This window comes from Marmota marmota, unplaced genomic scaffold (genome assembly GCF_001458135.2).
Source record: "Marmota marmota marmota unplaced genomic scaffold, marMar, whole genome shotgun sequence".
In the NCBI taxonomy this organism is placed as follows: domain Eukaryota; kingdom Metazoa; phylum Chordata; class Mammalia; order Rodentia; family Sciuridae; genus Marmota; species Marmota marmota.
Window position 1 is genome coordinate 7,191,981 of NW_026000119.1, and position 26,209 is coordinate 7,218,189.

Below are 26,209 nucleotides of genomic sequence, written 5' to 3' on the forward strand. Positions count from 1 at the left end.
TTATTTCATCCAATAACACTCACATACACATTCTTCTCAGAAGTCCATGGAATCTTCTCCAAAATAAACTACATTTTGGGCCACAAAGAAACTCTCAGTAAATACAAAAACACTGACACAATTCCTTATATCTCATTGGATCATAACAAGATGAAATTAGAATTGCACTCATACACACACACACACCCAAAAAAAAACCCATAGAAGTTATATAAACATAGGAAGATTGAACAATATAGTTTTGAATAGTGAATGAGTGATAGGAGAAATCAGGGGGAAAATGTGAAAAATTCTAGAATCAAACAAAAATTGAGATACAACATACCAGAACGTCTTGGATACTACAAAGACAGTTCTATGAGAAAAATTTATAGCTATGAGTGCTTATCTAAGAAAATCAGAAAGAACTCAAATAAATCCAAGGATACATCTCAAGGTCTTTGAAAAATAAGAAAAAAACATTCCAAAACCAGTAGAAAGAAAGAAAATATTAATATCAGAGCAAAAATTGATAAAAAAAAAATACAAAGAATCAATAAAAGGAATAGATTTTTTAAAAGATAAATAAGATCAATAAGCCACTAGCCAAACTAACAGAGAGAGAGAGAGAGAGAGAGAGAGAGAGACCAAATTAATAAAATTAATAAATTGGAAAATCTAGAAGAAATGGAAACATTTCTAGACACATATGACCTGCCAAAATTGGATCAAGGGGGCCTAAACAGACCAATAACTGGCAATGAGATAGAAGCAGTAATTTAAAAAAACCTTTCAACAAAATAAAACAAACAATAAAAAACTTTCTAACAAAGCCTAGGACCAGATGGACTCTCAAATGAATTCTACAAGACCTTTAAAGAAGAATTAAGACCAATGTTCCTCATATTATTCCATGAAATAGAAAGAGACAAAACATTTCCAAATTCATTCTATGAAGTCAGTATCACATTCAAAACCACATAAAGATACATCAAAGAAAAAAAAAACACGATAGATCAACATCCCTAATAAACTTAGATACAAACATCCTTAATAAATTTTTAGCAAATCATTTTCAAAAATATATTAAGAACATTGTACATCATGATCAAGTTGGTTTTATCCCAGGAATGCAGGGATCATTTAACATATGCAAATCAATAAGTGTAATTCATTACATAAATAGTATTAAGGACAAAAATCATTAAGTCACCTCAATAGATGCAGAAAAAAAAGCCTTTGGCAAAATTCATCAAACTTTCATGATAAACACACTGAAGAAACCAGGGCTATAGGGAACTTACCCTAAAATCATAAAGGTTATCTGCAAAGAAATACCAAGACAGACATCAGTGAATGATGAAGAACTGAAAGCATTTCCTTTAAAAAGTGGTAAAAGACAAGGATGTCAATTCTCACCACTTCTATTTAATATAGTACTAAAAATCCTAGCCAGAGAAATTAGACAAGGAAATAAAAGGGATAAAAATAGGAAACAAAGAAGTGAAATTACCACTGTTTGCATATAATATGATCCTATACTTAGAAGATCCAAAAAGCTCCACAGAAGACTGTAAAGCTAATAAACAAATTAAACAAAATAGCAGGTTGCAAAATGAACATATAAAAATCAATAGTGTTCCTATACGCCAGTAATGAATCTGCTGAGAAAGAATCAGGAAATCAATCCCATTTACATTGCCTCAAAAAAGAAAAATAAACATAAATATTTAAAAAAAAATCCTAGGAATAAATCTAACCAAGGAGGTGAAAGCCCCCTACAATCAAAACAACAGAACATGGAAGGCACAAGAAGACAGAAAGGCCTCCCATGTTCATGGATAGACAGAATTAATATTGTTAAAAATGGCCATACTACCAAAAGCAATATATAGTTTTGTGCAATCCTTATCAAAATACAACTGACATTCTTCCCAGAACATAAAAAAGTCCTAAAATTCATTTAGAAGAATCAAAGACCCAGAATAATCAAAGTAATTCTAAGCCAAAAAAAGGTGGAGGCATCAGTTACCTGACTTCAAATGATGCTACAGTGCTATAGTAACAAAAAACGAATGGTGCTGGCATAAAAAAAGAAACATAGACCAAGGGTATAGAACAGAACACTCAAGAGACATACCCACACAGATCCAGTCTTCTAATCTTTGAAGGAGGTGACAAAAACAAACACTGGAGAAAAGATAGCCTTTTAAACAAATGGTGCTGGGAAATTGATTATCCATAGGTTGAAGAATGAGATTAGATCCTTATGTCAAATCCTGCACAAATGTGAACTCAAAGTGATTCAAAGAACTAGAAATTAAACCAGAAACTATGCAACTCCTAGAAGAAAACATAGAGTCAACTCCAACATACAGGTGTAGGCACTGACTTTCTCAACAGAACCCCTAAAGCTCAGGAAATAATGCCAAGAGTTAATAGGTGGGATGTCATCAAATTAAAAAGCTTTTGTACAGCAAAAGAAGCAATTAAGAATGTGAAGAGAAAGCCTACAGAATGGGAGAAGAATCTTTTTTAGCTACCACTTTGACAGAGGATTAATATCCAGAATATATATAAAGAACTGAAAAAAACTTAACACCCCCAAAATAAACAACTCAATTCATAAATGGGTAAATGAACTAAACAGATGCTTCTAAAAGGAAGAAATACAAATGGCTAACAAATAAAGGAAAACATTTCCAACACTGTTAGCAATTAGGAAATGTAAACCAGAGTGGCACTGAGATGTCTTCTTTCTCCCATTAGAATGGCAGTCATCAAGAATGCAAACAATAATAAATGATGAAGAGGATGTAGAGAAAAAGGATCACTTTTTACTGTTGGGTAGAGCTGGAAATTATTAGTACAAGCACTATGGGAATCAGTATGGTCATTCCTCCAAAAACTAGGAACAGAACCCCTAAACGACTCAGCGATAGCACTTCTCAGTATTTAACCTAAATGACTAGAGTCAGCATACTTGGGCAATACATGCATACACACGTTTATAGCAGCACAATTCACAATAGCCAAACTATGGAACCAGTCTAGGTGTTCATCAATGGATGTGTGGATAAAGAAAATGAGGTATATAAACACAATGGAGTTTTCAGGAAAATAGACGGAATTGAGAACATTATGTTAAGCAAAATAAGACAAACTCAGAGGCTAAAGGGTCACATGTTTTCTCTCCTATGTGGAAGCTAAAGAGGAAAAAGAGAAAATTTGTGGAGTGGGCTTCATGAAAATGGAAGTGAGATCAGTAGAGTAGGGACAAGGGAAAGGAAGGAGGAGAGGGAAAGGGGAAATCCTGGGGAATGATATTGGCCAAATTATGTTACATATTATGTATTTACAAACATGAAATAAAGAATCCCACCATTATGTGCAACTATAATGCACCAATAAAAAACATGGAGAGAAAAAAGAAAGGCCACTTTGGCTTTCAATATGGAGAATAGTTAGGAGGGATGAGGAAGAATATTGGGGACACAGTTGAAAGATCTTGGCAAGGCGCATGGAACAAGATGATTAGGGGGTTGAGGCAAGGCTGTGAAGAATATATTTGAAAGCTGTCAAAGAGAGGTGTCTCATATGGCTTCCAAGAGTCTGTCTTGAGGGACAAGAGGCGCCATTTGTGAATGTAGGTGTGGAGGATTATGAGGAGCACACTTTGGTATAGGTGGGGTCCAGTAAGGAGTCTGATATTAGTTCTAGACTCGAGAGAGATCTAAAGTTCATCACATATAAATAGTTGTTGAGATCAGAAATTTGTTGACTAATTCAGGAAAGGCATGCAAGAGAAGACAGAAGAAGATAAGGAGCAAGGGAACAACAACATCTAACAAAAGCAGAAAAAAAATAGAAAAATTGAAAGGCGAGTGATTCACCCAAGATGGAAATTCAACCAAGAGATTTTATTGGGGGGCTGCCCAAAGGGGAAAAAAAGGAGAGCTTCAGCTTAAGAAGGTATGCTTTGGCGATGTGGCAGGTGCTGATTGGCAGGGTGACTCAGAAATGGGCAAGCAGACACTGTGTCCTGCAGGGATTGGTCCAGAAAACTTTTGACTTTGGTGCCCTTCGGCTTGGTGCCCTTCAGAGAGGAGGGGGAGGGGTTCTTCTCAAGAGAAGGAAACTTAACTTCAGTGCGGAGAAACCCAGTGGAGGAAATAAAACCCAAAACAAGGTCTCCAACACACCCAACAAAAATGACCAAAAAGAAATGACCCAATGATAGAAGACAAAAAAGGAACTAATAGCTGAGATGTTAAGGGGAGAAGTCTCAAGAAGAAAGGTCCCTAACAATGCAGAAAGGACCAATCACATCTAAAAAGGTTCTCTGCGCTTAGATCATACATGCCACTCATTCCAGCACAGTCTCTGGACAGTACAAAAGTGAAGGCTGTCATTCATTATAAAGTACTCCTTTAAATACCCCTGACTATGAATGGAAGAGGACAGGGAGAAAAATAATTTAAAAGGCTACGGGCTGTTGAGTCACTGTAACATTTTTAAAATTCAAGACATGTATAGACACTGGAAAGGTGATGTTTAGAAATCTGAAATGGCTACCTAGGTAAAAACAGGGCTGCATATTCAAAAGTGAAGGTGGGATCCAGGCATGGTGGCACAAGTTTATACTCCCAGAGAGTTGGGAGGCAGAGGCAGGAGGATCACAAATTTGAAGCCAGCCTCAGCAATTTAGCAAAACCTTGTCTCAAAAAATTCTCAAAAGAAAAAGTGCAGGTGGAGAGACCATCCTTGGTCAGAGCAGAGAAGGAGGCACAGGCAAGCAGGGCTGCAGGCCAGTCCAGGACTTCACCTTCTCCCCCATATTGACTCACTTCTTTCAAAACAAACAAAGTGGCTTTCTTCATACACAGAATTAATGTTTCAGCAAGAGAGAACTGCAGAGATTCATTGTGTTTCCTTAGTCCACCTATACCCTGCTAACGTCCTAAAAAATAATCTCAAGAACTGAGTAAAAAGATGCTAGGAGATGGAGCCAACTGGCCCATCCTGCATGTTGGAGAATTCAGCATCTCTGTAGAAGCAAATGAATAAGATAATTTCAGCAAATGAAATAAAGCAAAGGCTTTAATATTGGGAAAAAGGAAATCACCCCTCAACTCATGACTGGAACAAAGAAACAAAAATGAATCTGAAAAGCATTCTCCCTGCTTAGCCCCCATAAAAGCTTGTAAAGTTCCTAATTCTAAAATAGTTATCTCAACAAAACTGAATAACCTGTTAGCTTTATGGAATTTCCTAGAAGTAAAGAACTGTAGATTAGTTCTTAACCAATAATGAAAATGTGACATAATAAATAGTATAATAATCTGAATGAATACTTTCAGGGTAATTTGTAAATTTAAACATGATAGTTAAGAAGATGTCTTTTCTCTTCAAAGTAATCTAGAACTTCAATATAATATCAATAAAAATGCAAGACGAATTTTCTCAGGAATTCAATAAATGTACTTTAATGTCCATGAAAAGCTAAGTCAAATTTGAAGAAGAAAGGAGAAATTTTCCTAATCAGATACTGAAACAGTACAAAGCAATAGAAACTCATAAGAGTGTGATAGTGATATAAGAACAGAAATCTAGACTACAGAATAGCTCAGCCCAACCTATGCACATGTGGAAGCTTAATATACAAAATAAAGATAAACAGAGATGGTAAGATTGAATGAATAGATAATGTTCAGAAAACTGGAAAACAAAATAGAGAAAAATCAAAACAAATCCCTTCCTAAACCCAGATACATGAACGAACTCCCAGTGGACTGACAACCTACATTAAGACAAAATTGTCAAACTGATAGGAGAAAAATGAATAGACCTCATTAAACCAAAACTCAAAAGCAAACTTTCAAGCAAAAACAATGATAAAAATTTCTGTTTAACAATGGACATCACATTCAAAGTTAAAAGAGAAGAGGATGAGAAATTTTGAATATTTAAAGGTGAAAAGAGTTAATATATATAATATATAAGGAAATTCATAAAAGATAGCAAAGTCAATATAGCAATAGGAAAAGCAAACTGAAAATCCATTGATAAGAGAGAAAATGCAAAATCCAACAGGAGTTAGATATACTTGTATTAATAATCAAAAAATATGCAAATTTAATTAAATAGCCCTTTCTACCTACTAAGCAGAAAAAAATCAGCTCAATGACTTCAAATGGTGGCAAAGATAGGGAGATGAGAGAATCTTCATTTTTGGGGTGTAGATGGAACAGCTATTATGGAGAGCAACTTCATCAAACAAAGAATATGGAGAGTCAAGAAACTAACAATTCTGCTCCAGGGTATAAATCCCAGGGAACCTCCCAGACAAACTCATAAAGTGATGGTTTCAAGGTTGTTTGATGTCACTCTCTAGTGATGGCATGCAGATAGAGGGAATGGAGGCAGTCTATCACAGGCAGACTGGATGGTATGGGGATACACACAGGAGTTCTAAGCAGCCGTGAAAAGTGGAGGGCCAGATAATATAACAATATGGGTGAATCTTAAAAATATAATGTTGAGAGAAGCAGAGACAAGCATAAACTCTACAACATGATAATATTTAAGGAAATTAAATATGTCGGCCCTCAGAACAAAAATAACCAGCTAATATAAACATAAAATAGTTTTAAAAATTAAAGTGATTGCCTGAGTAAGGAAGGGAAATGAGGATAAAAGAAAAGAAAAAAAAAGGAGAGGAAACAGGAGGGATGGAGAGAGAAAGGGGGGATGGAAAGAGAGAGAGAATAGCTAACAAAACTTCTGAATTTGATTTACCATGTTAGCTAGAGTAAGAAAAGACTTTCTTAAAAGTACAAATAAGGTTGGGTGTGGTGGCGCACGCCTGTCATCCCAGTGGCTCTCGAGGCTGAAGCAGGAGGATTGGGAGTTCAAAGCCAGCCTCAGCAAAAGTGAGGCACTAAGCAACTCAGTGAGACCCTGTCTCTAAATAAAATACAGTATAGGGCTGGGGATGTGGCTCAGTGGTCGAGTGCCCCTGAGTTCAATTCCTAGTACCAAAAAAAAAAAAAAAAAAGCACAAGTACTTGAAAGAATGAGGAGGTTTATCCTTTGTATTATCCCACCCTTTATGTCTAATATTTCTAAAATCCAAGACAGGTATCATAGAGGAACGTGGGTATTGCAAGTTCTTCGGGCCAGGGCACATTGCCATTTCTAATAGGCTATGCTGGATTTTTCTCAGCACTCAACTTTGAGATTTCAGCTGATATGGGCTGGTTGGCTATAAATGATTAAACCAATCCCAGCCAGTCTTTATCTTGAATATCGCTAATCTGAATTGGAAATAAGTCACCATTATCAGCATCCAACATCTTAATTAACATTCTGATAGCAATCAGCAACTTGGTTCATCATTGTTTTGTTTTCTATTTTTTTATTAGTGAATTTTAGTTTTATAGAATAATGGGTTTCTTTGTGGCTTATTCATACATGCAAATAACATACTTTGATCATATCCACCCTTAGTGTTGTTTCAGAAAACATTTATGGGGAACATTTCTGAGGTCATTTGATATCAACTTAGAGAAGTCTAACAATTTCTGCTGAGTGTAAGTAAGCTCCAGTTTTCTTTATTAACAGGTGCACGGGGCAATACCAATGGCATCACAAACTCTTGCAAGGTGCTAAGCTCATGGTATGTGTCCAGTAATTACTTGTTGAAAATGATGAGTTGCCTGATTAATATCAGTTCTCTCCTCCTGTCTACAAGTTTTCTGACACTTTTCAAAATATATACAGATAGCATTTCAGATGTGTACTCTCTTTCTCTAAGCCACTGTTCATTAGTCTTTTTAAATTCTTCCAGGCTACAAGGAGCCCTGGCTTTCTTCACTCAACCTCATAACCCAAGCAGATTCCCATCCCTCACTGCCCCAAGGCTCACACTAACTATTTCTTCTTTAGAATACAACACTTCACCAGCAAGAGTTGCTTTCTCAGTCCTGATAATGGCAGGTCAGTGTCACCTGCTCCTCTGTTAGTGACAGTAACCAGCCTCCATGGGGACTTAAAGGGTAAATGCCTTTAGGCCCTTAGATTAGCTGCAAATTTGACATCTGTCGACCTTTAGAGAATACATCTGGCTTAATTGAGCAGGAAAGTGATGGTGGCAGAAAAAGATTAGCTTGCTCAAGCTAATGGCAGCCTGGCCTTTCTTTCCTCTTCTCTCTCAAATCCACACGAAAGCACCTGTGACTCATCCATACCAAGTGAGATTTTTCACACCAGCAAAGCTGATAGATCTCTCCACAGCATTAAGCAAGCAGCTGCAAGGGCTCTCTCTCTTCCCTAAGACAAGTGGATCTGTCAAGTCCCAAAGATCATCTCATTTTTGCTGTTGCCCAGCTCAGTGAACAAATGAGGACAATAAGTCAAGCAAGTTTTATAGGCTGCACATTTTAATTGATTTAGTGGACTTAGTTATGAAAAGAAAGTCATCATGGTCTTTCTATAAGTATGGGCATCACAGTAAGTGCAACTCAAACCTTTCATTTATTGTCAGAATGCTACCTGTGGACCTAGCGATGTCCATAGGGGCAGCTGATTCACCTAGACTGCCAGGGCAGACAAGGAAGAAAGAGGAGGAAAGGAAGAAGAAAAAAGAATGAAAAGGAAAAATGAGCAGAGGTGCATAAGGCAATGCCACATTACAGCTAACAGTAGCAGTTCAAGGAAATTTATGACCTAGAGCCAGAAAATCTAAGTTTAAATTCCATTCTGCCCATTATAAGTCCTATGACCTGAGGCAAGTTTCTTACCTTCCATGACCTCATCAGGAAAATGAGAATGATAATGTTTATTGCATGAAGTTGTGAAGATTAAACACCAAATACTGACAGAACACTCTGCCCAGAAACATTCTAAGTGCTTTGCATACATTAACTCAATCCTCTCAACAGTCTTCTGAGCTGGGTGTGTATCAGTTTCCAATTGCTGTGTAACAAATGACCACAAACTTTTTGACTTAAAACAACACAAATATATTATCTTAGAGTTCTAGGGTTAGAAAGTCATAAAATCCAGAGTCAACAGGGATGTAATACCTTATGGAAGCTCCAGAGCAGAATCAATTCCCTTGCCCTTTGTGGATTCTAAAGCCAGACTGCAGGTTCATGGCTCCTTCCTTGCATCTCTCAAGCTTGACCTCTGGTTCTATTCTGACTTTTTTTCCCTCTCATCTGTGCTGCCTTCCTCTTATAGAACCATTGTAATTATATACTTCTCATCCCCATAATCCAAAGTAATATTCCCATTGCAAGATCCTTAAACTTAATTATACCTGCAAAGTCCTTTTTGCCATCTAAGGTAGCATGCTCACAGGTTCTGGTGATTAGAACATGGAGATCTTTGGGGTCATTTTGTCTACCACAGGTGCTACTATTATTGTTGGTAAAGATGGCACCCGGAGCGATTCTCTTCCAGGAGCTCAGGTCCATGACGCACTGAATGGCTCGCGAACCCTCACCTCCAATCCCTGTGAATGGCGTGAACTTTGAATGGCACACCTCCAATCCCTGAAGTGGCGCGAACACTCAGCCAATGAAGAAGTAATAGCCCACTCGCCTTGCTCCTCCTCATCCTGTGCTAAGCCCATAAATATCAATACCCTGTTCATGTTCGCTCTCTTACTCTTCCTCTCTCTCCTCTCTCTCTCCCCCTCTCTCTTCTCTCTCTCTCGACTCCCTTCTCCTCTGCGACTGGCCACTATGGTCCTGCTAATAAAATCTTGGACAGGTAAACAGTTGTTTTGGCTTGTTGAGTTTACTGAGCTTTTCCATCGTCCTTTACAATTATCCCCACTCTATAAGTGAGAAATTGATAATACAGAAAGATGAAGTAACTTTCCAAAGCCATGCCTTCCCCCATACTTCCTCCCTTTCAGGGGTTCCTATACATGGCATGAGGAAGCACTATGCTGGGTTAATTCTTGTTATGCTACAGGTGTTAAAGGTGGAATGACAATGATGCTATAACTTCAAGTCAGTGGCACCAACACCACAGGTGGGTCTGCCCTTGGCTATACAGAGGGTGGTCTTGCATTGACAGAATTTAGGTTTGGGGGAAAGCAAGGCATGAATGGGAACCCTGCTCCTCTCCTATAGCTGTGGCTTATGAGCAGGCAGCCTGGGCCTCAATGTCTTCATCTGCTGAATGAGGCTGAAATGAAAACCTCATCCTAAAAAGGTGTCAGGGTAGTGAAAGGAGATCCCACTTAGCAGTTTCAAACTACCAAAGCAAAGTCAGTGTCAGCAACCATTCATGTACTCAATGAGCCAAAGAAACATTGGTTATCCGTGCTATGACTTGAATACAAGGGATGCTGGAAAAGGAAAAGATGCTTTGGCATCTCCGCCCAGCACTTACCAACACAGGTCCCCTTCCTGTTGTAGAAACCATCACCACAGCTGTTCTCACAGCTGCCATCTCGCAGCACTTGCAGGGGATCTTTGCAGGCCACGCAGTGCTTCTCTGTGGGGCCCCAGCAGCGTGCACAGGACTCATGACAGCCTGCAGGTAAAGAGCAAAATCAGTGAACAATGATTGCAGGAAGGATTGCAGGTCACTTTTCTTTTAGAGGTTTGGATTTACAAGGGGGCTGTTGATTGGCTCCTAGGTTTCTGGACTGTAATGCACCTAGGTACACATCAGGAGAAATGTGGGGCGGGGGGAGGTTGATAAAAAAGCAAACTATGACCAGGAGGATGACTTCAGGAAATGATGGCTAAGAGATGTGGAACAGGAAAGTGGGGGTTTGGAGTCCTGGGAGTCATAGGGAAGGAAATCATCATTTTCTAGGCACAAATGGGACTGTTTAATGAAATCAGATGGCCCTGCATCCTCGACTTTTAAAATCACACAGCAGAGTGTCAACAGTATAACCCTCCAACACCTCCATTAGACCTTTCAAGGATGGAGAACTACTGGTATCTGGGTCATCTCTCTCTCCCTCCCCACCCCCTTGACCCCCACCAGCTTCTGTCTTTCCTCACAACTTTCATCTGCACTTTTCCTGCCATAATGTCTACCCTGTACATGAATCTGAAGGATTCATGAGGTCTGCTTTTTTCTTATGCCTTTGGTTTCCAACCATAGGTTGCTCCAAGACTAGAGTTGTTCCCTTCACCCATTTTGTCCCACATACCAGATATGAAACATGGATAAAAATATGTAATTATATGGTAAGAACATAATTATATTACAATATACTAACTGAAATAATTATATGGGTGTATATATCTACACTATAGATTATGATTTCTGACCTATCTTAATGAACCTGTCTTGCTTTTGTAGAAATATTCACAGAACAGAAAAATTGGGACTCACTGGGTTAACATTCTACAATTTTCTTCTCTTCCAACATTTGGCCTTTATTATTATTATTATTACCATTCATACTTGCTCTTTACCTTATTACTTCTACAAAGCAAAGCCTAAACTAACTAATTGAATATTTTCAGAATTGGCAAGCTGGCTGTATAGCTAAATCCACCCATACTTTGGTTAATACATCCTAATTTCTTAAATGCTTGCTTCACAATGGAGCACAACCTATTTTGCAGAGGCATTGATTCTGATCAAAATTGGTAGAGGGAATGAATGTGTTTGCTGCTGGTAAGTGACTTGGTAATCACACCTTAGCAATTTAATTAGGAATCCCTTTTCCAGGCAGATGATAGGGTACCTACATTGCAAGCTTCAAGATCCAATCCTCTTCTCTCAGTTCTAAATTGCACAAGAAAGTCTTAATTTCAGACAATTTTTCTCCTCAACAAATTTAAAGATAATTACTAATTTTGTTAAATGCTAGGAACACTCTGCCATAAAGAGTAACAGTCGTGTGGGTGGTGGGGCCCACTTCATAGATCTGAAGGATGGGAAGTGAACAGCTATGGGGAGAATCAGAGAACAGCACAGCAACATTCTTGAGAATGGAAGGAATTCAGGTGTTCAGGGAAATGAAGTCTGCCCTGGTGGCTGGAGCTGCTGGGGCGCTGTGGGGCACAGTGGTACCATTAAGGGTTGGAGCCACATGCAGAGGGCTGATCAAACTTAACCTTGAAAACCACAAGGAATTAGGCATTTAATCCTAACTTGAAGTCACTAATGGGTTCATTCAAGAGCCACACTCCTGACAGATCCCTCTGGCTGTCATGGAGAGAGGGTCAGGATGTGCAGGTAAGCAGGAAGAACTACCTGTGGTCTAGGTGAGTCATGAGGATAGCTTGGACTAATTGGGTGGGATAGAGAGATGGAAGAAAGTTTCCTTACTTATTATCTGGATCCATCAAGAGACTGCAAGCTTGAAGAAGGCAGAGCCCATTTCTAGTTTGTTAACTCTGTGTCGAGCTCAGTGCTTGGTGCTTTAAACATCTCTTGAGTGACTTCATTTATATTCAACTCCTTTATATCTTATAAAGATTGCACAGGAATTCTGTTCATATTTGGGATAAGCAGCTAGGATTGCATTATAATTAAAAATGTGGATGCAAGGATCTCAGTAACAAACTGCACCTTTAGCATACATAAAATATGCTACTCATTTATTCAGCTACCCTTGATTGCTGACTGCCGTCATCATCTGAGGTATCTGTCACTGTTCATGCCTTGGTCTCACTTAAAGTTACCTAACCAACCAAACAAACATAAAACCCGATCTCATTTCCAAGAAGGTCTGTCAGGCAGATCTATCGACCTGTGACAGAAGCAGCTACCATACCAGGCTCTGTGCTAGCCTGCAGGGGTCTTCCCACCCAGCCATTTATCTGAGGCCCACTGCAGGAACACCTGCCACACTCCATCACCTGGGCACACTGGGGCATTGTGAACATGGCAGTGGGGAGTAATTGTCCAAAGGAATGATGATCCTTTGGACAGTGAGGCTTAGAAGACAGCAGAGACCAGATCACCAAGGTCAAGAGGTCCAAGTAAGGGCCTTGAACCTCATCTCATAGAAGAGCTTTAATAAATTCTGCTTTTTTAGAGAGTTCATTCAGGCAGTAGGAAGAGGACATGGTTAGCTCAAGGCATCTTTAGAGGCTGAAGTCATCTCTGTCCAGGGATTGCAGAAGAGACAAGAAATGAAAGCACAGTTCCCTGGCTCTTCAGTGACTGGCTTGATGGCTGTACACTCAGCTATACTGGCTGCTAAAATAGTGAAATACCTCCAAACTGGTTGGTAAATGTCTGTCACCCTTAAGCGCCTTTCCCTGATACTCTGACTTCTTCCTGGGATCCCTGATCTATCCATACCACGTCCAGCAAGCAAAAGATCCTATGCAGAAGAAAGTCTGAGAAGCCTGACCTTCTGACTAATTTGAATCTGCTATGCTTCCTTTTAAATATTTTAATATCACCCTTGGTGTTAAGTATCAAATCAGGAACCAAAAGATGAGCAGGACTGCCTCTGTAAATACAGAGTTGGGGAAGGCATTCAGGCCCCTCACAAACTGATCATTACTATACTTTCTAGCACTTCTTTTGCTACCCTCCCCATGCTGATTCCAGGGGACAGGGGCTCATAAACATGCCACATGCCTGTTCTTGGGTTCTGGATCCACTACCAGGATTCACCCACCTAACTCATTCTCTCTGCCTCTTTCCTTAGCTTTTGTAATCCTTTTACACTCCAGAGGCCTCCTAAGTTGTTACTGCCTCTGCGAAGCTTTGTTGAAAGTTTCTAAACAAGGTTAGTTACTCCTTTCTCTATGTTCCTGCAGCATTTTATCCATGCCTCTCTTATGGTATTTTCCATTTTGTACTATTTCTTTGCAAATCAATCTCATGCAGTGGAACATAGTAACTTCCCAAATGGAGACCATGTTTTAGTCAGCTTAAGCCCTCAGTGTCCAGATTGATATCTACTACACAGTCAGGACTCATTAAATATATGCCAAATGAATGCACAGTGGATTTTTTAATCGGTTACAGGAAATCCATCCTTTCAGTATCCTTCTACCTGGAAACAACTAACCACAATGTTGTAGTCCTAAGATATGATAAGATCAACTCCAAACTATAAAATGTACTTTAAAAATGCAAAAAAAAAAAATGCTGAAGTCCAGGTCTGTTTAGGAAGATAAATATTCATGCTGTATCTATATAGAGTACCAAATGCAATACTGGTCCTTGTTGGCCTTTCTCTTTCTTCCATATTGGGTAAAATGCATGTTCCATGCCAAGTACAATGGCAGAGGGATTTTATTTCAACACAGAGCATGCTGAGCTATCGTTTCGCAGGATGACATACTCCCACTGTGTTTTGCAATTGATTTCTAATTTCTAATACTGAACATATGCTACTGCAGATTATCTCTTCTTGCAAGCTTATTTTACATGTGGCTTTTATTCCATTTGGGGTTCTTGTGAAATGTAAAATTCACTCCCTGACTTTTCGTCATAATTTCTCTTAGCGATACATTTCAGATCATTCAAGTCTTGAATTGTATATTGTGAAAATTGCAGCAATAAATTTTTTAAAGGGCAAATAAGGGAAAGTCATCTTATCTCACATGCAGTAGATAATTTATTTGGGAAGGCCCCTGACTTTGCTGGAGCAAAACAAGACATGTGTTGGCTTGTCAAGCAATTCATTTCAAAAATGAAAAGCAATGGATTATTTTTCATTTCATCAGCTCTATATAGAAACCTTACTCTGAAAATTAAAAAGCCCTTTTGTACTTGAGTTTTTAAGACTTTTTAAACCTGTGCTTCCCTAAGAATAAAATGTAGCCCCTTTTCTGGGAAGTGTGAAAAGGAATTCCTTTTAAAAGCAATCTATTTTTTCAGAAGCCTTTCCAGGCCAGACAAAAGATGGGATAGCCACAGGCTCAGCCTTTGGATCAAACCTTCCCCTCAGGAAAGAGAAGGCTCCTTAGGTATATCTTCTAGGACCTGTTCAGCAAGATGTCAGGGAATCTGCATTAGCCATCAACAGATTTCATCAGTGAGGTCAAAGCTCCTTGCTTCTGGTTCTTGTCCATCCTGGAGCAAGGTTTTCACTCCCATCTCACAAATGACTAGGAAGCACTTTGAGCCGATGCTCAAAGTATTATCTGGTGACAGTGGGCAAATTTTCAATAAGAAACTTTTCAGATGAAAAATTTTTCTAAAACTCAACTTCATTGTTCCCTGGTTTTCTGACCTGTGAAGTGGGGATAATATTTGTTGTACCTAATTCATGAGGACATGATGAGCTGAAAAGGTGTTTGAAAAAGGAGAGAATGTTGTATGCCATCCTGTGAGTACTTTAAGGGAAACCTGATGAACTTGCCTCAACTGGTGCCAAAAGCAATGCGCATAGTTAAAGTGCAGCATGAAATAGAAGGTGGAAGAGACTGTGTGGAAGGTGGGTTCACGTACAAAGGAAAGACCTGGAGCTCCTGAGGATTACTCCAGCAGCTATGTAAAGGGGATCTGGCCTTTTACCAGAAGCCTCATACTTGAAGTTCTTTCCCTGAAATCTCTACCAAACACAAAAGACCCACTGGAAAGTGACTGGAAATAGTTTGGTGAGGCTTAGATGCATGGAAGACTACTGGCCCCTCTCCCATCCCCTCATCCTGCTCCTCTGCAATCCAGAGACTCACAGGAGGCCAAGACTGGTTGCCTGAGAAGCTCAGATGCCACACACATTTCAAAGAAGTTCAGAGGACATCTGAGCGATCACCATTTTTGATCCATTTACTACAATGTTCCATCCCCTACAAGGCTGTGCTTCTGCTTTCCACCTGTCTCCCTCTGTCAACAGAAGGCTTTACATCCTAAAATGATGACATCTTGTCTCCATGTGTTCTGAAAACCCTTAAGTACTTTACAGGGTTTAAAAGAAAAAAAAATACAAACACGTGAAAAAATATTCAGCTTCACAAATAGAGATGCACACACTGAGTGATGAGCAGCAACTAAACAACGGATTCAAAACATATGAAGCAACATGTATGTACCTCAGACCCAATGCTTAGTGAGGACTAAAAGGAAAGAATGAAGTGTCCACCCTGTAATATTCATGAACATTTATAGGTATACACAACAACAAAAGCACGCACATACAAAAATATAGGCTGAATGGCACCAGAAAACTTATGTAAGCTGGGATCTGGGAAGATAAGGGGTAAGAATAAGGAATGAAAAGAAAAAGAATAGATCAGCAGAGGGGCAGACAGATTGTTAAGAAAGAGAATAGCCTGGAACAGGTCAGTGATGAAAATGAGCCACGAACTGACAAGTCTGACTCAACCTGTTTCATAGAAATCCCAAAAATGAGTGAACGAAAAAGTTAAGCAGGTTCCATTTTACATGAATTACATTGACAGATTTAAGAAGCACTGTCATACCTGGTGTTGACAGGGTGGTGGCAAGTAGGCACTCTTGTACATTCCTGGCAAAAGTGCAAATTAATATCACTTTTAAAAAAGACAGCCATATGTGAATATGTATCAAAAAGCTTAAAATGGCACCAGGCGTGGTGGCACACGCCTGTAATCCCAGTAACTCGGGAGACTGAGGTAGGAGTATCGCAAGCCAGCCTCAGCAAAGGAAAGGTGCTAAGCAACTCAGTGAGACCTTGTCTCTAAATAAAATACAAGATAGGGCTGGGGATGTGGCTCAGTGGTCGAGTGCCCCTGAATTCAATCCCCAGTACCAAAAAATAAAGAAAGAAAGCTTAAAATGTACACACACACACACACACTTGGACCTAGCATCTGAATGTCTAAAAATTTAATAAAAATATTTACCACAATTTTATCATGGTTATTTATAATAGTGATTAATTAGGTACAAATATCGAACATAGAGGATTGGCTAAATGAATGATTGAATTACTACAAACAGAAAGTTACACAACAGCTTTACAATCAGATGTTGTTCAAGGATAAGTAATAACATGGTGAGAGCAGGCAATGAAGCCATAATTTGATTTTTCTTTGGAAAAATAAATGTGTGCATGGGTATAGACACATGTACAGAGACACATTCATAAATTACAAATACAGACACCAAAATACTAACAGAAGTGATTTGGGCAAGTTTAAGATAGGAATTTTAGCTGATTTTTTTTTTTACTTTATATTTTATTGCTTTTCCAAATTATTTTTTGGGATAATATGAATTTATTTGGTACTTAGGAAAAAATATTATGAAAGGGAAGGGGGTTTATAGTCCTCTTCCCTAAGGCACATGGTAGGTAAGTAACTAGTTAATTTACTAACCATGCTTGGGATACAATTGAATGATTTGAATTTCTATCAGTGTCTTCTATAGAGACTCAACTTGAACCAAAGCTGAGGGAGTCTTTGGCAGGTTCCCGTGGTGAGAGATTTTACAAGTAGGTTGGCCTTCATTGGTTCATAAGTAAGAGAATAAAGGGAGCCAATAAGCTCACCAGGAACATTCTCAAAGTTATCCCTTATATCTCCTGCCCCTCTGCCTACACTCTTAGATCTACAACACAAATGTACCCCAGGGGTTTGCAAATGCCATGCCCACCAGGCTTAGATTCACTGGGTCTTCCATTCAATCCCTGGTGACCACTGGCAAACCACAGCTGCAGAACCTCCCTGGGGTCCCCCCTCATCCCCACAGTTCCCTTAGCCCCTGTTCATTAAATGACTATTGGCTTCTCCAGGGACTTCTGTTTGTCTATGCAAACTGAAAGCCAAAGGAGGGACCACCAACCAAAGCAAAGCCTTTGATGGGGAGTATTCTCAGACTTCCTGCCCAGATCTTAGATGTGATGACAGGAAGGTGCCCTTCACTCTTCCAGCAGCATGGAAGGGGACGGGAAGGCGGAGTAGGGATAGTGTTGGAAGGGGAGAGCGGGGAAGAGAAGAAAGAAAGGATGCCACGTGGCCTAGCTAAAATAATTGAGAGACCCAGAAACTGGGCAGAAAGCCAGAAGACCTGTCGTAAGTTTGCAACCCATAGCTGAAATATTTGGGGGTTCATATTTATAATAAAGAATGAGAGATCTGTCTAGAAGATAAACTCCCTTGTGTTTGTGGCAGGCTTTTTCTGGTGGTATGTGATGCTTTTGTTCTATCAATGTATGTCTTTGGCATACAAAGCAAAGGGCTACAAGCAGACAAATGCCAAACACAGTCAGTCTCCTGCTAAAGCAACAGTCCCAAGCAAAACATCACCAGCTGCTTTTTCCTTCTTCTATTTATCCTGTACATGAATACCCAAAGAGAGAGGGGACTTGGAATCCCTGCTTCACTGGGTCTAGTTTACTCAAGAAACATATTCCACAAAGGCATCCTGTTGTCCTCCCTTCCACATGGCTTAAAACATTCCCTGGACACTACCCAGGTTCCAATGATAATTTATTTCAAAAGTCACCCTTTCAGCACCCTACTATTTTAAAGATAAGGGACAAGAAGAGAAGAAAAGATAAAAGGAAGGGAAAAAAATGAGATTCTGCAATTTTCCTGATGCTGCCACACCTAGCCAGGAATTGCTGACAAGGAGTAACTATCAGAAGCCATATGGAAGACAGGTCACCTGTAAGCAAAGTCTAGGCATGCCCATATATTCCTGTCTCCTCTTCTCCATGCAATGACACGTCATATTTTTCTCCATTAAAAAGTCTTCCAGAATGCTTTGTATGGGCTTAGCTCTGTGTGAAATTCAGACATATAAAACATGTCCATGTCCCAGTAACTGGTCTCCTCCCACTCTATTCCTTTTTAAAACTGTCATTATAGCGCTGGTGGTAATAAATCCACATGACAATAACTATCTGAAGGGATCTTGTTCACTCATTTAAGGACACTCTTTTCCCACTGAGGAAGCAAGATCCTTAACCACAGGGAATTTGTCTGCTTCACTCTGTATCCCCAGCACCCAGAAAAGGGCCTGAAACATAGAAGAGGCTTGATACATACTTGTTGCCTGTACAGAAGAGATGAGCAAGAATATCACTCAAAGCAATAAATCCCCTTATACAAAATAGTCAGCAACTAAGTAGCAAAGACCGTGGTTGCTGTAGAATGCCAAAGAAGGACTGAACAGTGCACAGGATGTAAAGAACAGAACAAAACTAACAAAGACAGACTGGTGGGAATGTGCTGGGCCCCCAAACTGAACATGTGCTCTGGCAATGAAATTGGGACTGATGCTCTGATTTGGAAGCACGTTGCTCGAGCCATGGAGGATACCAGCTCGACAATGACTAGCTGTGTAAGGAAGGCTTCCGTCTTGCTGAGGATTTCAGAAACAGTAGTTGCACAAGTGCCTTTGCCAAGAGGCCCACCCAGGGCACAGTTAGGCCATGATAAGTCACATGCTGAAACAGATTGCTAAAACCCATTAAGTATTCTGTGCTTTGAACCTGGCTCCAGAAGGTCAGCACTTCATTTCCTGAAATGATTGGCTACTCCAGTCAACCATAGTTCCAACGAATAATTAACTTTGTAAGTTCCTTTGCTCAAACCACAGCTTTAAAATCTCAACTAGGTCAGCATCCTATATGCAAAGTCCACAGGTTTTCTTTCACATTTTCCCTCTCAATATATCCTAATTTAGCTAAAAAACAAATAATTACAAAATGTCATTATCCAATCTGAACATTTTTTAAAAAAGTTATAAGGAATATAGTTAACTGTTTTATTATAGTTCCTTCTCAATAACATTTAAAAGTATATTTTCTTTTAAATCAGACATTAGTGGCACAAAACTCCTTGTTTACTGATGCAAGACATTTGGTTTTTATCACCATAGGTTAAAAAACAAATAGTTTCACTAATGTCCATAGCTTCCTTTTATTGTCTACATATTATGAACCAAGCATATTTATGCTTTTCAAACATCTTCCCTGTTCCTCATAATAATAGTGTAAAGTAGATAATATTATCCCCATTTTAGAGTTGAGGGAATTGAAGTTAACCAAATTGCCCAGAATCATATAGAAATAAGTGGTAGAATGGAGATTCAAAATAATCCTTTACTTTATGATCTCATAAAATGTCTAAATGTCTTGATTCTTTAGGTTTCAATATCTATGGCCATAAAATACTCAAATATAGAAAAAACTTCAAAGGTGTTTGCTGGGTTGGTTCATTGTTGTTTTCTATCTCTGCAAGGAATGGCTAACCCACCTAGATTGCCAATTCACTATAAACTCAAAGACTGAATCTTACTTCTCTTCATATCATCAGAACCAGGTGCAGTGGTCAACAGAGACTGAATTGGGGAATTGGAGAAAGGAACATAGAATAAGTTCAATGGGAAGCAGAAATTCAGATCTCTCAATGTGTAACGGAGGACTAGCCAGGTATGGAGCACCATCTCCTACAATACATGTGAATGCACTCACTTAGTCTTCATGGCAATGCCACGTGGCAGATATTATTGACTCTCAGTTTTACCCATAGACAACTGAAGCATGAAGTTAAAGACTATGTAAAAAACCACAAAAAAATTAAGAAAAATAAAAAAGACTATCTAGGAGATGGAGCCAAGATTAGAATCCAGCTGGTTTGGCTCCAGAGCCTAAGCTTTTGACCATTGTGCCCTGCTCCCTCCAAACCCTGGATCTACAGAATTAAGGCAAATTTTGCTATGGGAACACATAGCTCCATCCTCAGGCCTTTATGAATAATTTGAGTTTTAAACAGTAAAACTAAATATTAATACACATGAAAAAATGAGATAAATTCTACTCTTTCTCCATTCAAAGTTTACTCTTATGAGCTACTTCTTTTAATCTTGCATGACATGTGTTGTTGGCTGTTTTAGCTCTTCTTAAAGGCTTTTATGACTAGGCTTTATGTGCATAGGACAATGGTCCCACCAAAGTAGAACACAAGTTGATTAAAAAAAAATGGGGCAAGATGAGCAAGGACAAATGTTCTCAAGACCTGGAAAGTACAGTCTGGATCTAAATTTAGATTTAATACTAGAGTTTCTAAGATGATAAAATGAGAAAGAATAGATCCAGGACAAGTGGTACCAAAGAGCCATGAAGGAAAGGAGCAAAGTCATTTGGCATGGTGGGGGAGGGAGGGTCAAGGAAGGGCCATACACAGTTGAAGCCTGACCATCAAGCTGCAGGTGATTAAGAGATGGGCTTTGATATTTAAATTTCTTTTTATTAATTAATTTATTTTCTTTTATTTTTTTGGCACCAGGGATTGAACCCAGGGGAACTTGGCCACTGCGCCACATCCCCGGCCCTTTTATTAAATTTTATTTAGAAACAGGTTCTCACTGAGTTGCTTAGGGGCTCACTAAATTGCCAACTCTGGCTTTGAACTCACAATCCTCCCAGCTCAGCCTCCTGAGCTGCTGGGATTTATAGGCATGTGCCACCATTCTTGGCCAAGAACTGGGCTTTTAATTCCTGGAAATGGATCAGAACAGGACAGGGAGCAGGAATAAAAGCAGAAGCCCAATCCTAGGATCTAAGTTGCACAGGGTCAACAAGAGTGGAACAGAGTGGGCAAAAAAGGATGCTAAACAAGATCCAGCTGGTGGCATAGGAAGCACAGAGGTTAAAGCAGGAACATGAGTGCCAGGACTGAAATGCACAGTTTGGGCCTTGACAGGGTGATTACTCTATGGTCCTACCTGCCATGGAAAAGAGGCAACTTACATATGGCTTTGTCCCTGACTTAGATTGTTATAAAAAAAACTGGGTAATGTTGAGCTATAATGTAAAGTGATCAAATCATCAAACTCCAAAATTGGGGAAGGCAGGGGAGATGAAGCAGGGATTGGTATGGGATGCATAATGTAGCCTATAATTACAACATGATTTGGTTTAATCTAATACAAGATGCAACAGTAATACTGATAAATGCACACATGTTTAAATGCATAGGTGTATGGGTGTGCACATGGCGTGAGTGCGTGTTTATACCACCAAACTCAAACAAAAAGGGAAAAATGATAAGGGCCCCTTAGGATGAGATCTTGGGCAGGCCTAGTACTTTCTTGTCCCCGCTCTGGTTGACCTGCTCATACTCTTTTGTTTAGACCCATGGATGTGTGCTACTTGGCTCTGTCCCATATTTTTCCCTCTGCCCTATATTCAACATAGTGAGCATGAATATTAATCAGGTAATTTCTGTTCATTAGTTTTCTCAGCACAGTGTTCACTTTCTTTTGGTTTTGATGTGTCAATAAAGTAGAGAATTATCCCAGTCATAGCATAAATGACCCTGCCCAAACAAAACAATCCAGAAGAATGTGTTAGTATCAAAAATGGCAGGCTTCTTTTTGAAAAGTTTAGCACATGTCGAAAGAATACTGGCTGGCTGACCCACTTCCAAGGTCAATGGTGAAGAGTCAACAAAAATGCACAAGCACAAATGTTACAAAAACTTCCAATGCTGAGAAAGATTATTTGCAAAGATAATTTGGGCAGCCTTGGTGCCAAGAATGTATCTGGAAATTTATCACAAATCTAGCTTTAATTTTTAAGATCATTCTCTCTCTCTCTCTCCTCTTACTTCTCGTCTTTCTCACTCTCCTCTTGCTGTTTTTTTTCTCCTATTTTATGCATAAAAATGCAACCAGCCTGAACTAAAGCAAATTGGTTTAATTCCCTGGAGGGAGCATGAACAAATTTTCCCAGCAACTTTCTACTAGAGGCATTTGTGGGTGGGTATGTGGATGGAATGTGAAGCAGGCAGCTACATAAACCAGTAATCAAATGAAACATTATCCATTTCAAAATGCCCTAAAACAGCATTAGCATCACCAATTAAAACACTAGGCATGGGAGAAAGGAAAATGGCAAAAGGAACAAAAAGGAAATGTGTATGTGGCATGTGTGTATCCCAGGAGGTGGAGGTGATACACAGGGAGGTGAACAATCTAGGGGGAATGAATTCTTCTCTAAAGGCAAATCTGTCACAGGAAAGTTAGCAGGAGGTCTCTTTGATGGGATTGAAGAAAAGAGTAAGGAATACATTCAATAATTTCATCAAATTGAAATTTCAGCAGTTTACTTAAATTGTCCCACCATTACACATTCACAAAGCCGTTTCTATGTGCTCATTCCAAGCCCATTCTAAAATCACAGGTAAATAGAATAAGATAAACCATAAACACTAAGATTTGTCTTCTCCTTTATGGCTTAGACTTATTTATGGAGACATTGGGTCCTTCAAGGGAATGAAGGAATCATTCATTCATTTATCCTACCTTGATCAATAAAAGAATACTTTGTGCAACCCTGAATGCTGGGGGTGCAGAGATTCAGAAGTCACACTTAGAGATCTCAAAGAACCCCCCAGCCAAACTCCTTTCACATTCCATCACAAGACTGTCACAAAACAGTCCCTTCTTCCTCATATTTCTATGGGCATAAACAGCATGAGTGTTACCTTTCAAGACTGTTCCTATAATCCAATGGGCTCTGACTGTGACCTGGGATGAAGGGAACCAGCAGCCCCCTCCACTTAGGACCCCCACATGGAGCACCTGCAGCCTGCACATCTGCCGAGCTCAGGGCACTTGTTCTCTTTAACTCCTTTCCCTCCAAATGCTTTTCCTGAAAACTCTCATCAAAGGCATGAAAGAGGACCATTATCAGATGCCCCTCAGATTGGCCCACTTTCCAATTCTCCTCACAGATCTACTGTTCTCAACTGCAGCTCCCAGGCATGATGGCAGAGACCCTCTGCTGGTCCATCCACGTTTTCAGATTTACCGCTACCACAAACCTGGCCTTAGGGTCTGGGCACATCTTTTTGTTGTTGTTGTTCTAATTAGTTATACATGACAGCAGGATGCATTTTGTTTCATTGTACACAAATGGAGCAGATCTTATTATCCTTCTAAAGACAAACTTTTATCTCCCTTCTTTGCCTTAGGCTTTTACCACTGCCTTTCTCTCCCATTCTTCATTTAAAAGATTCTTTATACATTTACTTGTTTTACCTATACTCAAGGTTATAATCACTATTGAAAAATTGCTCGGGTATAAGTAAATTAAATTATATTATGGCCACTTCTACCTCTAGAGGTTATAATAATATTCAGAATTTTGAAAAAAAGAATTTCAACTAGATCTTAATTAAAAATAAAATTCAAAATGTAAAATAAAATTAGGCATATAAATCTACTAAAGTATATAGATACTAGAGTAATCTAATACTGTTATAAAAAACAAATGTGTCATCTCTTCCATTCATCATTCTTTTCATTCCATCAGAAGTCTTATTCAGAGTTTCTTCCTGTCTTAGAATAATTAGTTGCTATAACAAAATATCTGACTTATTATGTGTAAAGGTTTATTTGGCCCTTGATTTTATTGGCTGGAGGATCAAAAGAGCATGGCACCTGCATCCTGGCAAGGAGCCCCCACCTGCATCACAACATGGTAAAAAAGAAGAAAGGGAATAGGCCACATGCAGAAGAAGTCACACATATGAGTGACTTAGCTTTATAACTTCTCACTCTTGTGGTACTGATCTAGTCCCATAAGAGCCAAATCTCCAAGAGGTGCCATTAATTCATTCATGAGACGTGGGGCCCCCATGACCTAATTATTTTCCATGAGGCCCTACCTCTTAAATTTCTTACCACCTAAACACTGCCATGGGGAACCCAGCTTCCAGCTCATGTCCTCTTGGGGACAATCAATCTAAACATTGCATTTCTATTTGAAAAACAGCTTTCATCTCCTGGTAGCCCCAAATCTCTGTTGAGTGAGGGTGACGAGCTTCCTCTGTGGCCTGCCTGGCTGGAGCCCAACAGTGCTTACCTTCACAGGAGTGGCGATCTTGGTAGAAGCCTTCCCCACAGGTGGACACGCACTGCCCACGCCGCATCAGCAGGGGAGGCTGGCAGGAGGAGCACTCCAGCCCACTGGAGCACGTGGAACACTGAGGCTGGCAGGCTGGCTCCAGACAAGAATCAAGAAAGGAAAAGAAACAATTGATTAATTCAAAAACATCACCCTAGGGCTGACTCACCTCAATCCTGAGCCTCTGGAGTCCCAGAGAAAAACACAGGAGCCAATAATATTTCCATAGCATGTGGTTGGGTCAGCCATTGTTCAAGCACTTTATATATATACCAATGCCTTTAATGTTCACAACAACCCTATGAGGTAGATACCATTAATCCCAATTTTATGAATAAAGAACAAGCTCTGAGAGGTTAAGTAACCTGCCCAACTCTACACAGAGTTGGCATTTGAAGACAGGCAATTTGGCTCAGGAGTCTATGATCTTTTCTTCTCATCTAATAGCTCCCAATATCTTTGTCACTCAACCTTTATGCAAATATATTCCTTGCCTCTTTTCCTCCACATCTTATGGCAGATAAAATAAATAACTTTCCAAAAGGTTGAAGATCATAAATAAAAAGAGAAAGTGGGGAGAAGTGAATAATTACAAAAATAATAATAAAAGTGGCTAACGCTTACTGAGCCCTGTCTATATTCTAGACACTATTCTAGGTGCTCAGCAGGTATAGACATGCTTAATCTTCACAAAAACTCTGAAGAAGGTACTAGGATTACCTCCACTTTACAGATAAGAATATTGAGCAAAAGAGAGGCTATGTAGTCACTGCCAGGCTATGACCCTATGTGCTCTTAAATGAATAATTAACCTCCAAAATCAGAGATAAGGGAGAAAGTAACTAGATCCAATGTCAACCAAGCTAAAGTCTCCCAAGTAAGAGCTCCTTCTCAGATGTACAAAAATTATGAAATGCACCTGGACCCTTCCTGAATCCTCAGGTAGCTCAAAAGAGATAAGCTCTCTTAACAATGACCTGTGTGATACAGAGCAAGTCAATTAATTGGAATTAACTTCCCTGCTTTCGGTTCCTCATGTGCAAAACTGGAAAGTTTTAGTAAGTAGTTTTGAAGGACTATGTCAATTGTAAATTTCTATCATGGATTAAATGAGTGTTTTAATAAAAGACACCAAACATCCCAATGATATCACTATCCTTGAAAGTCTTCAAAAATGAAACAAATCCAGCTATGACTCCCTAACAACCATCTGACTTCCATACCACCTTTTTCCCAGTTAGTACTGAAATACTTTTAAATGTGAGAAGAAAGAGACCTGAAGGTGGAGAGGCCAAGTAACCAATGGATGGCATTAGCACCTTCCAGTGGTTTTTAGATATTGTGCATTTCCTGCAAACACAACCCCCTCCTTGACAGTACTGAGCCTCCGTTTGAAAAGACCAATCTCCGAGGAATCTCTCTATCCACTAC

General features: G+C 39.4%; 1 protein-coding gene across 2 annotated transcripts in view; it reads right to left on the bottom strand.

Annotated features, from left to right (window-relative positions):
• The window catches only part of Fras1 (Fraser extracellular matrix complex subunit 1), a 426,519-nt gene that overhangs the window by 201,506 nt on the left and 198,804 nt on the right, over positions 1-26,209 (bottom strand). For both annotated transcript variants that reach the window (XM_048784792.1, XM_048784791.1), the window contains exons 14-15: positions 24,737-24,871; positions 10,387-10,530 (exon numbers count right to left, since the gene is read on the bottom strand). In XM_048784792.1, the coding sequence (XP_048640749.1) occupies positions 10,387-10,530; positions 24,737-24,871 (279 nt within the window). The remainder of the gene's footprint in view (positions 1-10,386; positions 10,531-24,736; positions 24,872-26,209) is intronic.